Source organism: Strigops habroptila, chromosome W (assembly GCF_004027225.2).
Source record: "Strigops habroptila isolate Jane chromosome W, bStrHab1.2.pri, whole genome shotgun sequence".
Classification (NCBI taxonomy): Eukaryota; Metazoa; Chordata; class Aves; order Psittaciformes; family Psittacidae; genus Strigops; species Strigops habroptila.
Genome location: NC_044301.2, coordinates 29,355,714 through 29,371,551, shown reverse-complemented (window position 1 = coordinate 29,371,551; position 15,838 = coordinate 29,355,714). Strand labels below are relative to the sequence as shown.

Genomic DNA, 15,838 nt, shown 5'->3' with positions numbered 1-15,838 from the left:
CATTGTTTTAATGCTTCTGAATTACATTTTCAGTTCAGAAAGAAATGTGTATTTACTCATAACTGCCTGCCCCTAAAGCTCAAACAATATATGTTATTGGCAGAACTACCACAAAAATGGAAACTGAGTTGCTGTTATTTCTGATAACCTTCTTTATCACTCCACAGAAAATAACAATTCTTGAATTCCTATATATTAACCGATTGAAACAAATTGCCCCAGGACATTGCTCTAGCTTAATAGTATAGTTCAATTAGAGCATAAATGCAGGAAATAAGATAATCGCATCAAAATAGATATTAAACTTAACACATTACTAGCTGTGTCCCAAGATTAATCAAGATCTGTGCAAAGATCACAGTTTAGTTTGTTTTGAAGATAATGTGGGTTGTTTTGTTTTTTCCTTTAAATATTATTTTTCAGAATGACCATTCTTCCTCCAGCAGAGAAGCTGAAGATCCTACTGGAGAAAATGAAAGACTTCCACATAAAGTTTCTTGAAAAATATGCATGAAACTACTGCGGCTTTTTCTCCTCATCCCCTCCCCTTCAAGGTGAATGCAGAAAATTAACAAAAATATGCTGAGAATGTGCTGTTCATCTAATTTAACTAAATTCAAAATAGGTAGAACCAATCTCTGATACTGCTACAACTTATTGGACTATTAAATTTAATGTCTGGTATAGAAGATGTTGTTACACCAACTTTTCTTTTTTTTAAGGGAAAGGGGAGAATGTGAAGAAAGTGGCAAGAAGAGTCAGTAAAGGATTTTGTGCCTTGACTGGAAGGTATATTCATGAACTTTTGACTCAATAGGCTGGGGAAAGGAGTTGCTCATTAAAAATGCTACTGTCATGTGGGTTTTTTTGACAAAACAAATGCCAAGAGCAATTGTTTAGCTAGGAACATGTTTCCCATCTTAAAATTCTACTAAACAAAAATTCAAAAGCCTACGTTATAGGTATTGTTTTGTTTTGTTTGGGGGTTTTTTTGGGGTGGTGTTAAATATGAAGTGTTCTCTAAATCTGATTAAGAATGTAGGTACGGTTTGCTTATTAAAAAAATCTTTGACAGATGTGCAGATACCTTTGAACTTCTGTTAAAAGAAATCCTGCTGTCACAGCGTAATCTGACTGGAACATACAGTTCTGATCAGAGGAGTGAACATGGTGTCTCCTTGAACCCTATTTTCATGAAACCAAAACATGATGAGGAATATTAGCTTCTTGTTCATGCTGTTCAACACACTATCCCAGCATAAGAGCACTGAACGCTTCCTTTCATAACAACTCCGTGAGTCTCCTGTTAGCTCATATCTTATATATACATGGAACACCATTTGTTTGGAACCACAAGAGACCTGTTAGCTGGCCAAAATCCTGCTTGAATGGCAAGGACTAACAAATGTTCTTTAGCAGGAGAAAGGCTGGGGGTGCTTTCTAATGAAGGAAAAGGTATTTAAAGGAAAATATCTTTATGCTTGGTGCAAGACAACAGTAGTACAGCTCACTTAAATCTTCCACAGTCATACTGCTGGCTGATGACCCTGAGTACTTATTAAAACCCAGTATTAAAAAACAGGTCGCCATCCAGGAGTACAGCTGTATTACTCTACTAATCTATGCCAGTTTCCCTGCACAACAAAAGAAGGCTTCTGTTTCTCTAGAGTTGGAAGCTGGACACCTTCTTCTAGCACTGATAAAGGACTGAAAGAACATAGCTTCCAGTATTCAGCCATGAAAGCATTAGAATTTGTCAGGCCTTAGGCTCAGCATTTACGTTTAATCATTAAGAATGTCTCATTTAATCTAGTCATTATTTTTAAGTTATTATTTAGAAGTAAACTCATTTTTATGTCTACTAGCACTTTGTTAGGCTGCCTTTGTAGCTGATTCAACTTCCTATGCTGATCCAGGTTACTAAAGCCAAGGGCTAGAGAATCACCATAGGGATAAAGCCTGTGCCAATCTATTATGTGTGGAAGACGAGATGTTGCCAATAATTGTCCTTGCAACAGCAGCTACTGGTCTATGACATAGCATTAGCAGCTGGTGTACTTCTCACTGTTCTTTACTGAAGTCTGCGAGAAGAATTTAGTACTTCTCAATCACCTACCAGTGGTTCCAGGTTCATAAATGAAAATGGCACACTGCTACACAAAGCTACTATGGAGGCTTAGAGGAAAAAAAGAAAATCCTTTTATCCATGTAGGAATGGACTTCTTGGAGAGCAGCAGACTGAGAACACTTATGTTGCTACTATCCATTGATAAATACAACCTTTTATCTGTTAGTGCTCTCCACATCCTTAATATGCACTAATAAAACAAATTCAGAAAGCAAAACCGTACTAAGAGGTCAGAATATTGATGTAAAAATAAGGCAAACAGCACATTCCTGTTCTAGGAATGTGTCCAAATCAGATCTGGCTTTGGACTCGTAATGCAGTGTAGATTGAAGCTAAGATCTAACAACAGGAGTTAGAATATTTTTTTATATTTTTGTAACTGCAGCTTTTTCATGGGGTAGTATTTGTAATCTAATAAGTCAACAGATTTTATATTTGCCTTGCATTTGCACCTGATACTTCTGGAAAAAATGTAAAGGTTTACAAGTTTCTAATAATTTACAGGTGCGAAAGGCTTTTTGTTTTAAGTTGGGACAGCAGTTCTTACACTTTAAAATCAAAATATAATGGCATAAACCGTTTTTTCTAAACATTCTATTATGGTGCCTTTTATGTTTCTGATATTATAAGGGATAACTATTTGTTCTTGATGTATCTCATATGGAAGGGTAGTGATTTCTATTATCCATCCACAATATTTGTATGTATTGTGATAAGGTTAATGTACATTTTTGTGGAACAATCCTGTAAAGCTAAGAAAAGATGCTTATTTTCAATGTCTTTGAAATATTTCATTAGTAACAGACAATCCTTACTGTCCTGGGTTCAGCTATAGCAGTCATTTTTCTCCTGCTTAGTAGCTGGTGCAGTGCTGTGTTTTTTAACTTTCAGCCTGGGAACAACGCTGATAACACCGATGTTTTTAGTTGTTGCTAAGTAATGTTTATTCCAACCAAGGACTTTCTCAGTCTCATGCTTTGCCAGGGAGGAGGGGAAGCCGGGAGGAAGCAGAGACAGGACACCTGACCCAAACTAGCCAAAGGGGTATTCCATACCACAGCACGTCATGCCCAGTATATAAACCGGGGGGAGTTACCCAGAAGGCCCAGATCACTGCTCGGGTCGGGCTGGGTATCGGTCGGCGGGTGGTGAGCAATTGTATCCTCTCCCCTTGTTATTTCACTAATCGTTATTATCATTGGTGGTAGCAGTAGTGGTTTTGTGTTATACCTTAGTTGCGGGACTGCTCTTATCTCAACCCGTGGGAGTTACATTCTTCCCATTCTCCTCCCCATCCCTCCGGGACCGGGGGGAGGAAGAAGTGGGGGGGGGGAGTGAGTGAGCGGCTGTGTGGTTCTGAGTTACCGGCTGGGCTCAAACCATGACAGTTCTTTTTGGCGCCCAACGTGGGGCTCGAAAGGTTGAGATAACGACAGATCTGACCAGAGTGTGTTTAATCATATTTGTGATAAGCATTCATTGTTACTACTCGTCACAATGGTGATTATTTGGCTCTCAGACGTGTTGCGCTTGATCTCAGAGTTTCAGCATGTTGTACCTTACTTACAGCCACTATTTGCTGTTTTAGTGTTTATCGGCTGCGGGCCTGGGCTAAGGTTCTTGTTTCACTGTACTTCATGGTAATGACTTGTAATACAATAGACTCATTGATCATGAAACTGGTCTGGTTTGTGCTTCCAGCGTGGCCATCACCACTATACATTGGGAGGTATATAATGAAATATTTTAGCAATTGCATATCTTTTTTTTTCTCCTCGGGGGGTAAACTTACGAAGTCACATCACCATTGAGTGCTGCCGTACCGGACATGTTAGAACTTCAGTATGAACTGGAGTCAAAGGCAGCCAAGTGGTATGCCACAATTGACATTGCCAATGCATTTTTCTCAATCCCTTTGGCAGCAGAATGCAGGCCACAGTTTGCTTTCACTTGGAGGGGCGTCCAGTACACTTGGAACCGACTGCCCCAGGGGTGGAAACACAGCCCTACCATCTGCCATGGATTGATCCAGACTGCACTGGAACAGGGGCAAGCTCCAGAACACCTGCAATACATTGATGACATCATCGTGTGGGGTGATACAGCGGAAGAAGTTTTTGAGAAAGGGAGGAAAATAATCCAAATCCTGCTGAAGGCCGGTTTTGCCATAAAACGGAATAAGGTCAAGGGACCTGCACAGGAGATTCAATTTTTGGGAATAAAATGGCAAGATGGACGCCGCCAGATCCCCACAGACGTGATCAACAAGATAACAGCAATGTCTCCACCAACTAACAAGAAAGAAACACAAGCTTTCTTAGGTGTTGTGGGGTTCTGGAGAATGCACATCCCAAATTACAGTCTGATTGTAAGCCCTCTCTACCACGTGACCCGGAAGAAGAATGATTTCAAATGGGGCCCTGAGCAACAACAAGCCTTTGAACAAATTAAACGAGAAATAGTTCATGCAGTAGCCCTTGGACCAGGCCGGGCCGGGCCAGATGTGAAAAATGTGCTCTATACCGCAGCTGGGGAGAATGGTCCTACCTGGAGCCTCTGGCAGAAAGCTCCAGGGGAGACTCGAGGTCGACCCCTTGGCTTTTGGAGTCGGGGATATAAAGGATCCGAGGCCAGCTACACTCCCACTGAAAAAGAGATACTGGCAGCCTATGAAGGGGTTCGAGCTGCCTCAGAAGTGATTGGAACTGAAGCGCAGCTCCTCCCGGCACCCCGGTTGCCTGTGCTGGGCTGGATGTTCAAAGGCAGGGTCTCCTCTACACATCATGCAACTGATGCTACATGGAGTAAGTGGGCCGCACTAATTACACAACGAGCTCGAATAGGAAATCCCAGTCGTCCAGGAATTCTAGAAGTCATCATGGACTGGCCAGAGGGCAAAGATTTTGGGATGTCACCAGAAGAGGAGGTGACACGTGCTGAAGAGGCCCCACCATATAATGAACTGTCAGAGAGTGAAAAGCAATATGCCTTGTTTACTGATGGGTCCTGCTGTATTGTGGGAAAGCATCGGAGATGGAAGGCAGCTGTGTGGAGTCCCCTGAGACAAGTTGCAGAAAGTGCTGAGGGAGAGGGTGAATTGAGTCAGTTTGCAGAGGTGAAAGCCATCCAGCTGGCCTTGGACATTGCTGAACGAGAAAAATGGCCAGTACTTTATCTCTATACTGACTCATGGATGGTGGCAAATGCCCTGTGGGGGTGGTTGCAGCAATGGAAGCAGAGCAACTGGCAACGCAGAAGTAAACCCATCTGGGCTGCTGCATTGTGGCAAGATATCGCTGCTCGGGTGCAGAACCTGGTGGTGAAGGTACTCCACGTAGATGCTCATGTACCCAAGAGTCGGGCCACTGAGGAACACCAGAATAACCAGCAAGTGGATAAAGCTGCTAAGATTAAAGTGGCTCAGATGGACTTGGATTGGCAACATAAGGGTGAATTATTTTTAGCCCGGTGGGCCCATGACACCTCAGGCCATCAAGGCAGAGATGCAACATATAGATGGGCTCGTGATCGAGGGGTGGACTTAACGATGGACACTATTGCCCAGGTTATTCACGAATGTGAAACATGTGCTGCAATTAAGCAAGCCAAGCAGTTAAAGCCTCTCTGGTATGGAGGACGATGGCTGAAGTACAAATATGGGGAGGCCTGGCAGATTGACTATATCACACTCCCACCGACCCGCCAGGGCAAGCGCTATGTGCTTACCATGGTGGAAGCAACCACCGGCTGGCTGGAAACATACGCTGTGTCCCATGCCACTGCCCGGAACACTATCCTGGGCCTTGAGAAACAAGTCTTGTGGCGACACGGCACCCCAGAGAGAATTGAGTCAGACAATGGGACTCATTTCCGGAACAACCTCATAGACACTTGGGCCAAAGAGCATGGCATTGAGTGGGTATACCACATCCCCTACCATGCACCAGCCTCTGGGAAAATCGAACGGTACAATGGGCTGTTAAAAACTCCACTGAGAGCAATGGGTGGTGGGACTTTCAAACACTGGGATACACATTTACCAAAAGCCACCTGGTTGGTCAACAGTAGGGGATCTGCCAACAGGGCTGGCCCAGCCCAATCAGAACTTTTACGTACTGTAGAGGGCGATAAAGTTCCTGTGGTGCACATAAAGAATTTGTTGGGGAAGACAGTCTGGGTTATTCCTGCTTCAGGTAAAGGCAAACCCACTCGTGGGGTTGCTTTTGCTCAGGGACCTGGATATACTTGGTGGGTAATGCGGGAAGATGGGGAAGTCCGATGTGTACCTCAAGGGGATTTGATTTTGGGGGAAAACAGCCAATGAACTCAATTGTACGCTGTTGCCTGCTCTATAACACTTTTATAGCCCACCAGCTAGATATCTTCAGGTCACCAGCCATTGACCCTGACTTCCCTCCGATCATCACCTCAACAAAGAATGAATTTTGAGGAAACCAGACGAGCTCAGCAGTGACCAGATGAGTTTGGCGGTATCATCAGCAGGCAACAACCCAACACTATGTACCGTCCCTCCTGCCCTGAAAGACTATTACAAGAGATGGAGCCTGACATCATGGACTGGATGAGTTCAGCAATTTTACAGGGATTGGTCCATGGACTAGGGAACGATATCTTTCTCTGTGTGTGGGTGTGGGTGTATATATATGTGTATATATGGGACAGGGGTGATGGTGTGCTGAGAGATGTGGGATCTGAGCATGACGTGAATGGTATGGAATAAGGGGTGGATACTGTCCTGGGTTCAGCTATAGCAGTCATTTTTCTCCTGCTTAGTAGCTGGTGCAGTGCTGTGTTTTTTAACTTTCAGCCTGGGAACAACGCTGATAACACTGATGTTTTTAGTTGTTGCTAAGTAATGTTTATTCCAACCAAGGACTTTCTCAGTCTCATGCTTTGCCAGGGAGGAGGGGAAGCCGGGAGGAAGCAGAGACAGGACACCTGACCCAAACTAGCCAAAGGGGTATTCCATACCACAGCACGTCATGCCCAGTATATAAACCGGGGGGAGTTACCCGGAAGGCCAGATCACTGCTCGGGTCGGGCTGGGTATCGGTCGGCGGGTGGTGAGCAATTGTATCCTCTCCCCTTGTTATTTCACTAATCGTTATTATCATTGGTGGTAGCAGTAGTGGTTTTGTGTTATACCTTAGTTGCGGGACTGCTCTTATCTCAACCCGTGGGAGTTACATTCTTCCCATTCTCCTCCCCATCCCTCCGGGAGCGGGGGGAGGAAGAAGTGGGGGGGGGGAGTGAGCGAGCGGCTGTGTGGTTCTGAGTTACCGGCTGGGCTCAAACCACGACACTTACTTTCAAATGCATGCTTCTAAGTTTGATTCTCCTACAGGTACTTCAGATGTATGAGACTTCCAAATAATAAAGCACATGTTAAAAAAAAAAAAAAAGTAATAGTTCTCCATTTCCTTTGTCACTGAAGCAGCACTTGCTGGATTGCACTATGAAGCATTAAGCTTCATGTTCAAATAGTATTTACTTTAATCCATTGATTCGTAGAACACGTTAAGAACTCGCCAACGAAGTTTAAGTTGTCAAGCAAGTATTCTTTATTGCAGCGCTGGGAGACACAGGGGATATCTCCTCCTAATGTGTCCCATTTAAGCATCAAACAGACCGTGATTATATTGTCGCTTAACATACATATTCATTACATTTCCAGTAAACGTCATACATACTCATTAGTTGTCGGAGAATCATTTTACATAATTCCACGCCCATTTTCGCATGCGCATAGCAACATGGTAGTGGTCTTTGTTGGTCGTTTTACTTCTTCCAACAATCTTCATCACTTGGCCATTCCTTGAACTCTAGTTCAAAGACTCTTGTCTTTGAAGCATGCACAGTAGATAAATGCTTATGCCAGCTTAATTAGTTCGATAACACTGCTGACATAAGTGAGTGATTTCTCCCCATCCTTCTACTTATCGGTTAACTTCGTTACAGCACATCCTGAACATCTGCTAGTTTCAGATACTCTTTATCTACAGTCCTGTTTTGCTTACAATAAATTTTGTACGAAGGTCATAAGGTTCTAAAACTATGTCAGCTACAATGATTTATCTTATACAAGGATCCTTATTATGTTCTTTTGGTTGGGCTCTTTAGGTTTGGAAAGTTTTGTTGTTATGTCAGCAACCACTATTCCGGTTTTGGCTGATTATTATGAAATATTCACCTAAGATACTTTCCATTGCTATTGTTACAAAGCTACCAAGCTTTTATTTACAAAGGCTTATATTTCATTTTGTACTTCCTTGTCTCACCATGTACCTGATCATTAATTTCTGCATCACTCCAATTTATGGACTTGAAATTTGTCAAACTTGTTACCACAAAACTATTGTCTGTACACAGAGATGGTCTTAGGCATGTTTTATGCTCATAATTAATCATATCTTTTTATGTAAAGAGTTGTAACCAGGAGCTAAGCAAGCCAGACTTCTCCACAGAGGAGATCAATTGGTCAGTTAAGGCTGATCAACTGTGGCCCAAAAGCTTTGGTGAGGGGTTTGTTTGGTATTATCAGTTGTTTCCTTCTAAAAAAACTTACACAGCTTGTATGAGATTAAACTTGCAGAGCAACACAATGTTGTCATTTTGCAGTGATACCTCAGGTGACTTTAGTGGTGTTTGGTAATTCAAAAGGAAATTAAGTTTAGGGAAAGGGAAGCTAGTCCTGCTTCCCTATACATACATGCATATGCCAGCACCACTTAAAAAAAAAAACCCAAAGCAGGCTATTCTCTTATTTGTATCAAGTATTTGAGTATTTTCTGGAGCAGAAACATTTTCCTGTTTTTTTGAGGGAGTAGGTTGTTTGTTTTACAAACAAGAGCATCATGGTCTGATTTTAATTCATAATCTATATTATGAATTGTCAGTCAGATTTTTTACAGCTTTTTTTTGAGTGATGTAGGATGTCCCTCGGTTGAGGGAACTGGGGGGGGGGGGTTTAGTCTGGAGAAGAGAAGGCTTAGGGGTACCTTATCACTCTCTACAACTATCTGAAAGGAGGTTGTAGTGAGGTGGGGGTTAGTCTCTTCTCCCAAGTAACAAGCAATAGGACAAGAAGTAATGGCCTCAAGCTGTGCCAGAGGAGGTTTAGACTGGATATTAGGAAAAATTTCTTCACAGAGAGGGTAATCAGGCATTGGAACAGGCTGCCCAGGAAAGTGGTGGAATCAATGTCCTTGGAAGCATTCAAAAACCATGTAGATGAGGCCCTCAGTGATATGGTTGTCCTGGGTTCAGCTATAGCAGTCATTTTTCTCCTTCTTAGTAGATGGTGCAGTGCTGTGTTTTTTAACTTTCAGCATGGGAACAACGCTGATAACACTGAAGTTTTTAGTTGTTGCTAAGTAATGTTTATTCCAACCAAGGACTTTCTCAGTCTCATGCTCTGCCAGGGAGGAGGGGAAGCCGGGAGGAAACAGAGACAGGACACCTGACCCAAACTGGCCAAAGGGATATTCCATACCACAGCATGTCATGCCCAGTATATAAACTGAGGGGAGTTACCCGGAAGGCCCAGATCACTGCTTGGGTCAGGCTGGGTATCAGTCGGCAGGTGGTGAGCAATTGTATCCTCTCCCCTTGTTATTTCACTAATCGTTATTATCATTGGTGGTAGCAGTAGTGGTTTTGTGTTATACCTTAGTTGCGGGACTGCTCTTATCTCAACCCGTGGGAGTTACATTCTTCCGATTCTCCTCCCCATCCCTCCGGGAGCGGGGGGAGGAAGAAGGGGGGGAGTGAGCGAGCGGCTGTGTGGTTCTGAGTTACTGGCTGGGCTCAAACCACGACAATGGTTTAGTGGTGGCCTTGGCAGTGCTGGGGGAACGGTTGGACTTGATGATCTTAAAGGTCTTTTCCAACCCAGTTGATTTTATGATTCTATGAATCAGGGCATCGCACTCTTCCTCAGCAACTTCGACCAGTAGGGTGGGGTTGGGGGTGGCGGTGAGGGCCTCGGGGCTGCCCCGCGCCTCTGATGGGCGTCGGCCCTCGCAGGCGATGAAGTGGGCACCGTGGCGGGCACTGCGGCGGGCACTGCGGCGGTATCCGCGGTGCCCGCACGCATGCCCTTGCCTGCCCGGTGAGGGGAGCTTCCGGGTCGGAGCCGGGCCAAGGCGGGCGGCGAGGAGCGGGGAACGACCCGCCTCTCCCTGGGGGGCGCAGCGCGGCTCCCGGGCCCGCGCTCGGGCCGGCGAGGGGGCGCCCTGGAGGCCGGCGGGGCTTGAGAAATGCGCGGGCCTCAGCTCGGTGGCGGGCGGGCTGAGACGCTGCCCTCTCGGCGCGCGCCGTGTCCCTGTCAGCCTCGGGAGGGCTCCCGCGTCAGACTATCCGCATAAAGCGTTGTTACTTTACTTTTGAATGCGGTCTAGCAGTCCTGGTACTTGGAAACATGTAACACATATGGCGGTAAGAGCCTGTTTTTTTTTTAAAGCCAAGGAAAATATCCAGGAAATTAAGAAAGAACTTGATTCGCTCTTGTGAACAGCTGAGAAGGTGTTTATGGTGGAACTGCTGAAGATGTCAGTTGCCATCGGGAAAATTAAAAGACTTGCTTGGTAAGTGCATGTCCTGGTTTCAGCTGGGATGCAGTTAATGTTCTTCCCAGTAGCTGATACAGTGCAATGTTTTGGCTTTAGCCAGAGAACAGTGTTGATGACCCAGGGGTGGTTTGGTTACCACTGAGCAGTGCTCACAGAGCCAAGGCCTTTTCTGCCTCTCACCCACCAGCGAGGAGGCTGGGGGGCCCAGGAAGGAGGAGGGGACTCTGGGAGCAATGGCATTTGTCTTCCCGAGTCACCATGAGGTGTGATGGAGCCCTGCTGTCCTGGGGATGGCTGAGCACCTGCCTGCGGTGGGAAGTGGTGAACCTGAAATCAACCTGGCTGGGAATGAGTGGTTAGCTGCTTTGGAGACAGAGGAAATTAAGCCACTGTCTGCCTTGCCTGGGGTTAAACCACAGCAGTGTGCATGGCCCTATATTTGTGAGGGATGCAGACACCATTACAGCATGATGTACCCCTGACTGATGCAAGAAAACCTGTGAACTTGGTGTCTTTTATATAGAAGTTTGCTTTGTGTGCTGAGTACGTTAGCTAATCGGCAGTGGTATTGCACTGCAGGGATTCACTCAGTACATTCAAGTAGACTGACCCGTGTAACACAGGGTGTAGAATTAGTTGGTAACAGTGTATAGAGTCCAGAGCCTTATTTCACATGTGCTCTAAAGTCATCTTACTTAAAGCCTGAAGAGACAAGGAATAATTACAAGTCTAGTATTTTCTGTGTGTAAAAAATGTGAGCACTTCTTTCCATCTGAATCTGTTCATCCTAGCCACAAAGATTATTTTGTCTTTCTGTTAAGTTGAAGTCTTTTACTACTGAGCCTTTCTTATCTAGTCATTTACCTGTAATGATGAGCGAAGAAGTTCAGTTTTGTGGAGAAAAGCTGCGGCCTTGCCAAAAATATTATCAGGAATAGTGAATAAACACAATAAACTGCTGTACTAACAGAAAATAACTTCCGCAAATCATGTAGCAATATGACTGCTAAGCATAGCACAGAAACTGTTTTACTCACAGAAAATAACTTCTGCAGACAATGTGGCAATATGACTACTAAGCATTGCTAGACTTCTGCTTTTTGGTAGCCTGCAGCTTGTGAAAGCAGAATAGAATATCATAGGCAGACCGGGTAGCTGTAACCCCCGAGTATCTAAGACAAAGGAGAAAGGGGGAGGGACCCCACAGATGGGATAGGTACAAATATAGTGTTGACACTAAGAAAATTTGAGAACCCTGAACCAGGTGTGTCTGGTGGGGATCTCCCTTTACCTGAATAAAGCTTTAAACCTCGCTCTGCCTCACGAGCTGCTCTATTATCGAAACCAGGTTTTCCTGACAGTTTTAACCTCATGTTTATGCAGTAGTTAAAGCTGTGGTGCACAGTCGGCATCAGATGTATATTCTGGTAAGAACTGATGTTTTTGGAATCTATCTTACAGCTGGAAATTACAGGGGCCCCACAAAGGTCCAACATAAGACTCTTGACAAACTTGAGTCATGTCTTGAAAACTTCTGCCTAAAAGCATTAGCTTTCAGCCGTGCAGCATATGGAGGATTTTCTTCTTGGAATTCAGGTTATATACTGTGTGACTACGCTTAGTATCCTTTCAAAGATCAGACATACTGAAATGGCCTAAGATTTTCATTGCTGCTTTGTAGGAGTGACTATCCTACAAGACTTGAATCTTGTTCAAATGCAACATACCTGCTAGCTAATGTTAGCTATTTAAGCAACTGTAATCCTGAATTACTTGCTCAGCTTCATAGCACATAAGAACCTGCAGATAGTAATTATGCAAGTAGTAGTATATAAATAAGGTATACTTGCTTGAGTTACAGATTTGCGAGGAGGTGAGGAAGTGGCTCTTGCTGCTGCAGTGGTAAGTGGTGTTTTCAAATTTTATCACAGCTTACAGAATAGAAGTCTTCTCCCTGCTGTAAACATTTCAGATGAATGTTTTTGTTTGGCTGTCTGTTTAAAGAGAAGATGGTACAAGAAGGCTAGACAGCCAGCCATGGTGTAGTTATGAACATTACCTAAAGCTTTAGGGTCATCTGCAGGCAGAAATCCAGGTGTTTCTGAAAAAATAAACTGGTGGTTAGCCAATTCCACTTTTATCACTTTTAGTTAACTGCCTTTTGTAGGATAATAGGCATTTACTGGGCAAAATCTGCTAACTTTCCCTTGTTGGATAAACTTTGTTTTTAGACTGACTGCTCTCTGGAAGACATAGCAAATCCAAAACTGGTGAGGACCAACAGCAAAAAAGGCAAGTCAATACATTAATAGATGGCTTGGTTCTTACATTTTCTTCTTTTTATTTGTTTGAACTGAGCATTTGTAAAGCGAATGTTAAACCTGAAGGGTACAAGAGGGAAAAGTGTCTAACAAGAAGTGTAACATACAGGTCCCCTCAGCATTCAGTGTGGAGGATCATGAGCTTTGCTACTCTTGAGGTACTTTAAAACATGAGATAAGAGTTCCTGCCCTTTGGGTTTATCACTGAAAATGGCGAGAAGAGACAGATTTAAGTGATTTGTCAGTGCTTTACAGTATAGCAGAAGAGCTAGGAGAGTCACCCCTATTTTCTCACAGGTCCCTCCTGCCTCAATGTTTTCCTTACAAACACTGAGGTTTGTAAGGAAAATACCATTTCTCTTCATACTCCAAAATATGCACTAAGGAGGACGCTGCCTTATAGTAATTCTATTTTGTCTGGGGGTTGAAGGGGTATCTAGTGTCTTCTAACTGTGCTGTGTGTCACCGTGTCTGTGATGAACACACATAGTTTGCTTTCAACTCTGATCCAGGTGAATGGCCATCAGACAGCAGAACTGATAGGTAGCTGTCAGTAGGTAAATAGGCTTCAAACAAATGAGTTCGAAGTGGTCTTTTGTGCTCTTCATGAAACTTCTTTTTATTTTCCTTGTCTTTCTAATGTATTTCTAGTTAAGGTAACTACAATTGTTGAATATGAAGATGCCAAGCATATTTCTGCAAAGAAAACACCTAAAAAAGTAAGTTTATTCTGAACAAATGACATAAGGGTTTTATTAGTTCTGACCTGCTATGAACCCTGCTAGATTCATGACTGGGCAGGCAAGTGGCATGCTGTTTGTTTGAAAAATCAATTGTTTAAAATCCAATGTATTTTAAGTTAAGCAGAGCTAAACTGTGTAGTAAATTAATTTCATAATGAAATACTATATCTGCACTTCTGGTAACTAATTCACACAGATTTACAAGCACTGGCATAGTTTTTCTCTCTTGACTTGTCAGTATGTCTTGATGGTTTGAGGAACCATTTTCTGCTGATTTAAAAAACAAACAAAAAAAAACCAACCCAAAACAAAACCAAACCAACCTCAACTTCATGATTTAATACATGCTTTTATATATTTGAATGACTTGTGCATTCTTGTCCACCTTGATCTCTAAACCAAATAGCACAAGTGTATTAATTTTGTCTGTGAAATGTAGTGCCTCAGCCAGACACTGAAGTATGTAGCATGATTCGTAGAACTCATCAGGAACTCATCAACAAAGTTTTAAGTTGACAAGCAGGTATTCTTTATTGCAGCGCCGGAGAACACGGGGGATAGCTCCTCCTAGCATGTTCTGTCCAAGCATCAATCAAACCATGATTATATTGTCGTTAGTCATACATATTCACTATATTGTATACATATTCATGAAGTTGTTTATATATGACATCACATTCCTAGAACATTCTTCCCGCATGCACACTTTATTATGGTAGTGGTCTTTGGGACCTTTGGTGGTCGTTTCTTCATCATCTTCCTCTTCATCACCTTATCTTTTCCTTGAATTCTTGTTCTGGTAGTCTTTGAGGTCTGCACAGTAGATAAGTGCTTACGCCAGTTTAATTAGTTCGGTAACACTGCTGACATAAGTGAGTGATTTCTTCTCGTCCTTCTACTTATCAGTTAACTTAGCTACAGCACATCCTGAACATCTGCTAGTTTCAGACACTCTTTATCTACAGTCCTGTTTTGCTTACAATAAATTTTGTGCTAAGGTCATAAGGTTCTAAAACTATGTCAGCTACAATGATTTATCTTATACAAGGATCCTTATTATGTTCTTTTGGTTGGGCTTTTTAGGTTTGGAAAGTTTTGTTGTTATGTACAAAGCCACCAAGCTTAAAGTTACTTAAAACTGAATTTTCTTATTTGCAAAGGATTATATTTAATTTTGTACTTCCTTGTCTCATAGCAAGATGACAACAAAGACTAAAAGATTACATGTGGAGTTACAGGCATTAATTATAAGAGAGCTTAAAAGTTGGAAGGGTGTATATTACAAAGGTGGCTGTACAGAACTTCAGTATGAACTTTAGGCATTATGAAACTTGCCATTTTATGTGTCCGTAGAACTTTATAAAAGGCAGCACTGTGGGGCTTAAGTGGTTTGTTGTATTTTTTTGCCAGGGAATTCTTACAGTATTGTTCCCTGGAAATATCTATAATTTCATCTTAAAATGGCACTTCTTTTAACTGCAGTCTTACATATGCATTTTCAGATTTCCAAAACAAAGTCAGTCGGTTTCATTGTTGTCTGGTTTAAATGGCAAACTGAACCCTCTTTCTAGGTAAGACTGATCTTTGATGGCTTAACTCACCTGAATCTGTGAATGCTGAATACAATTATTTTCAAATGAAGTAGCTGAGATTTGAGCCCAAGAGGGATACACCTGATAAAGATATCTTCCAAAGCCTGAATCAGATGCATTGTAGTGACACAAACCTGAACAAAAAAGCACCTCTAGCTGAAGAGATGTGGTGGTACCTCTCACTCACTGAATGGCGCACAGTTCTGAATCTGTGATATCAGTATCAATTTCCAAACAATACTGAATAGAAGAGAGTCTGTAAGGGAAACCTCTTGCTCTGTTAGGAGTAATGAATTGTTCTGTAATAATTATTACATAGCTGAAATGGAGGTGTGTCCTGGGTTCAGCTGTAACAGTTATTTTTCTCCTTCCTAGTAGCTGGAGCAGTGCTGTGTTTTCGACTTTAGTCTGAGAACAATGCTGATAACACACTGATGTTTTTAGTTGTTGCTAAGTAATGCTT

At 42.8% G+C, this 15,838-nt stretch overlaps 2 protein-coding genes across 2 annotated transcripts in view; both read left to right on the top strand.

Annotated features, from left to right (window-relative positions):
- The window catches only part of LOC115619219 (alanine aminotransferase 2-like), a 37,312-nt gene extending 34,687 nt beyond the window's left edge, over positions 1 to 2,625 (top strand). The window contains exon 11 of the mRNA XM_030511276.1: positions 424 to 2,625. Coding sequence (XP_030367136.1) covers positions 424 to 514 — 91 coding nt within the window. The 3' untranslated portion in view covers positions 515 to 2,625. The remainder of the gene's footprint in view (positions 1 to 423) is intronic.
- Positions 2,626 to 10,696: 8,071 nt separating this feature from the next.
- On the top strand, positions 10,697 to 15,504 carry LOC115618999 (borealin-2-like). Its single transcript, XM_030511015.1, is given in 7 exon segments — positions 10,697 to 10,734; positions 12,112 to 12,146; positions 12,581 to 12,621; positions 12,951 to 13,011; positions 13,692 to 13,759; positions 15,286 to 15,306; positions 15,308 to 15,504. Coding segments are annotated over 7 exon segments (315 nt in total). The 3' UTR covers positions 15,359 to 15,504.
- The last annotated feature ends 334 nt before the right edge of the window (positions 15,505 to 15,838 follow it).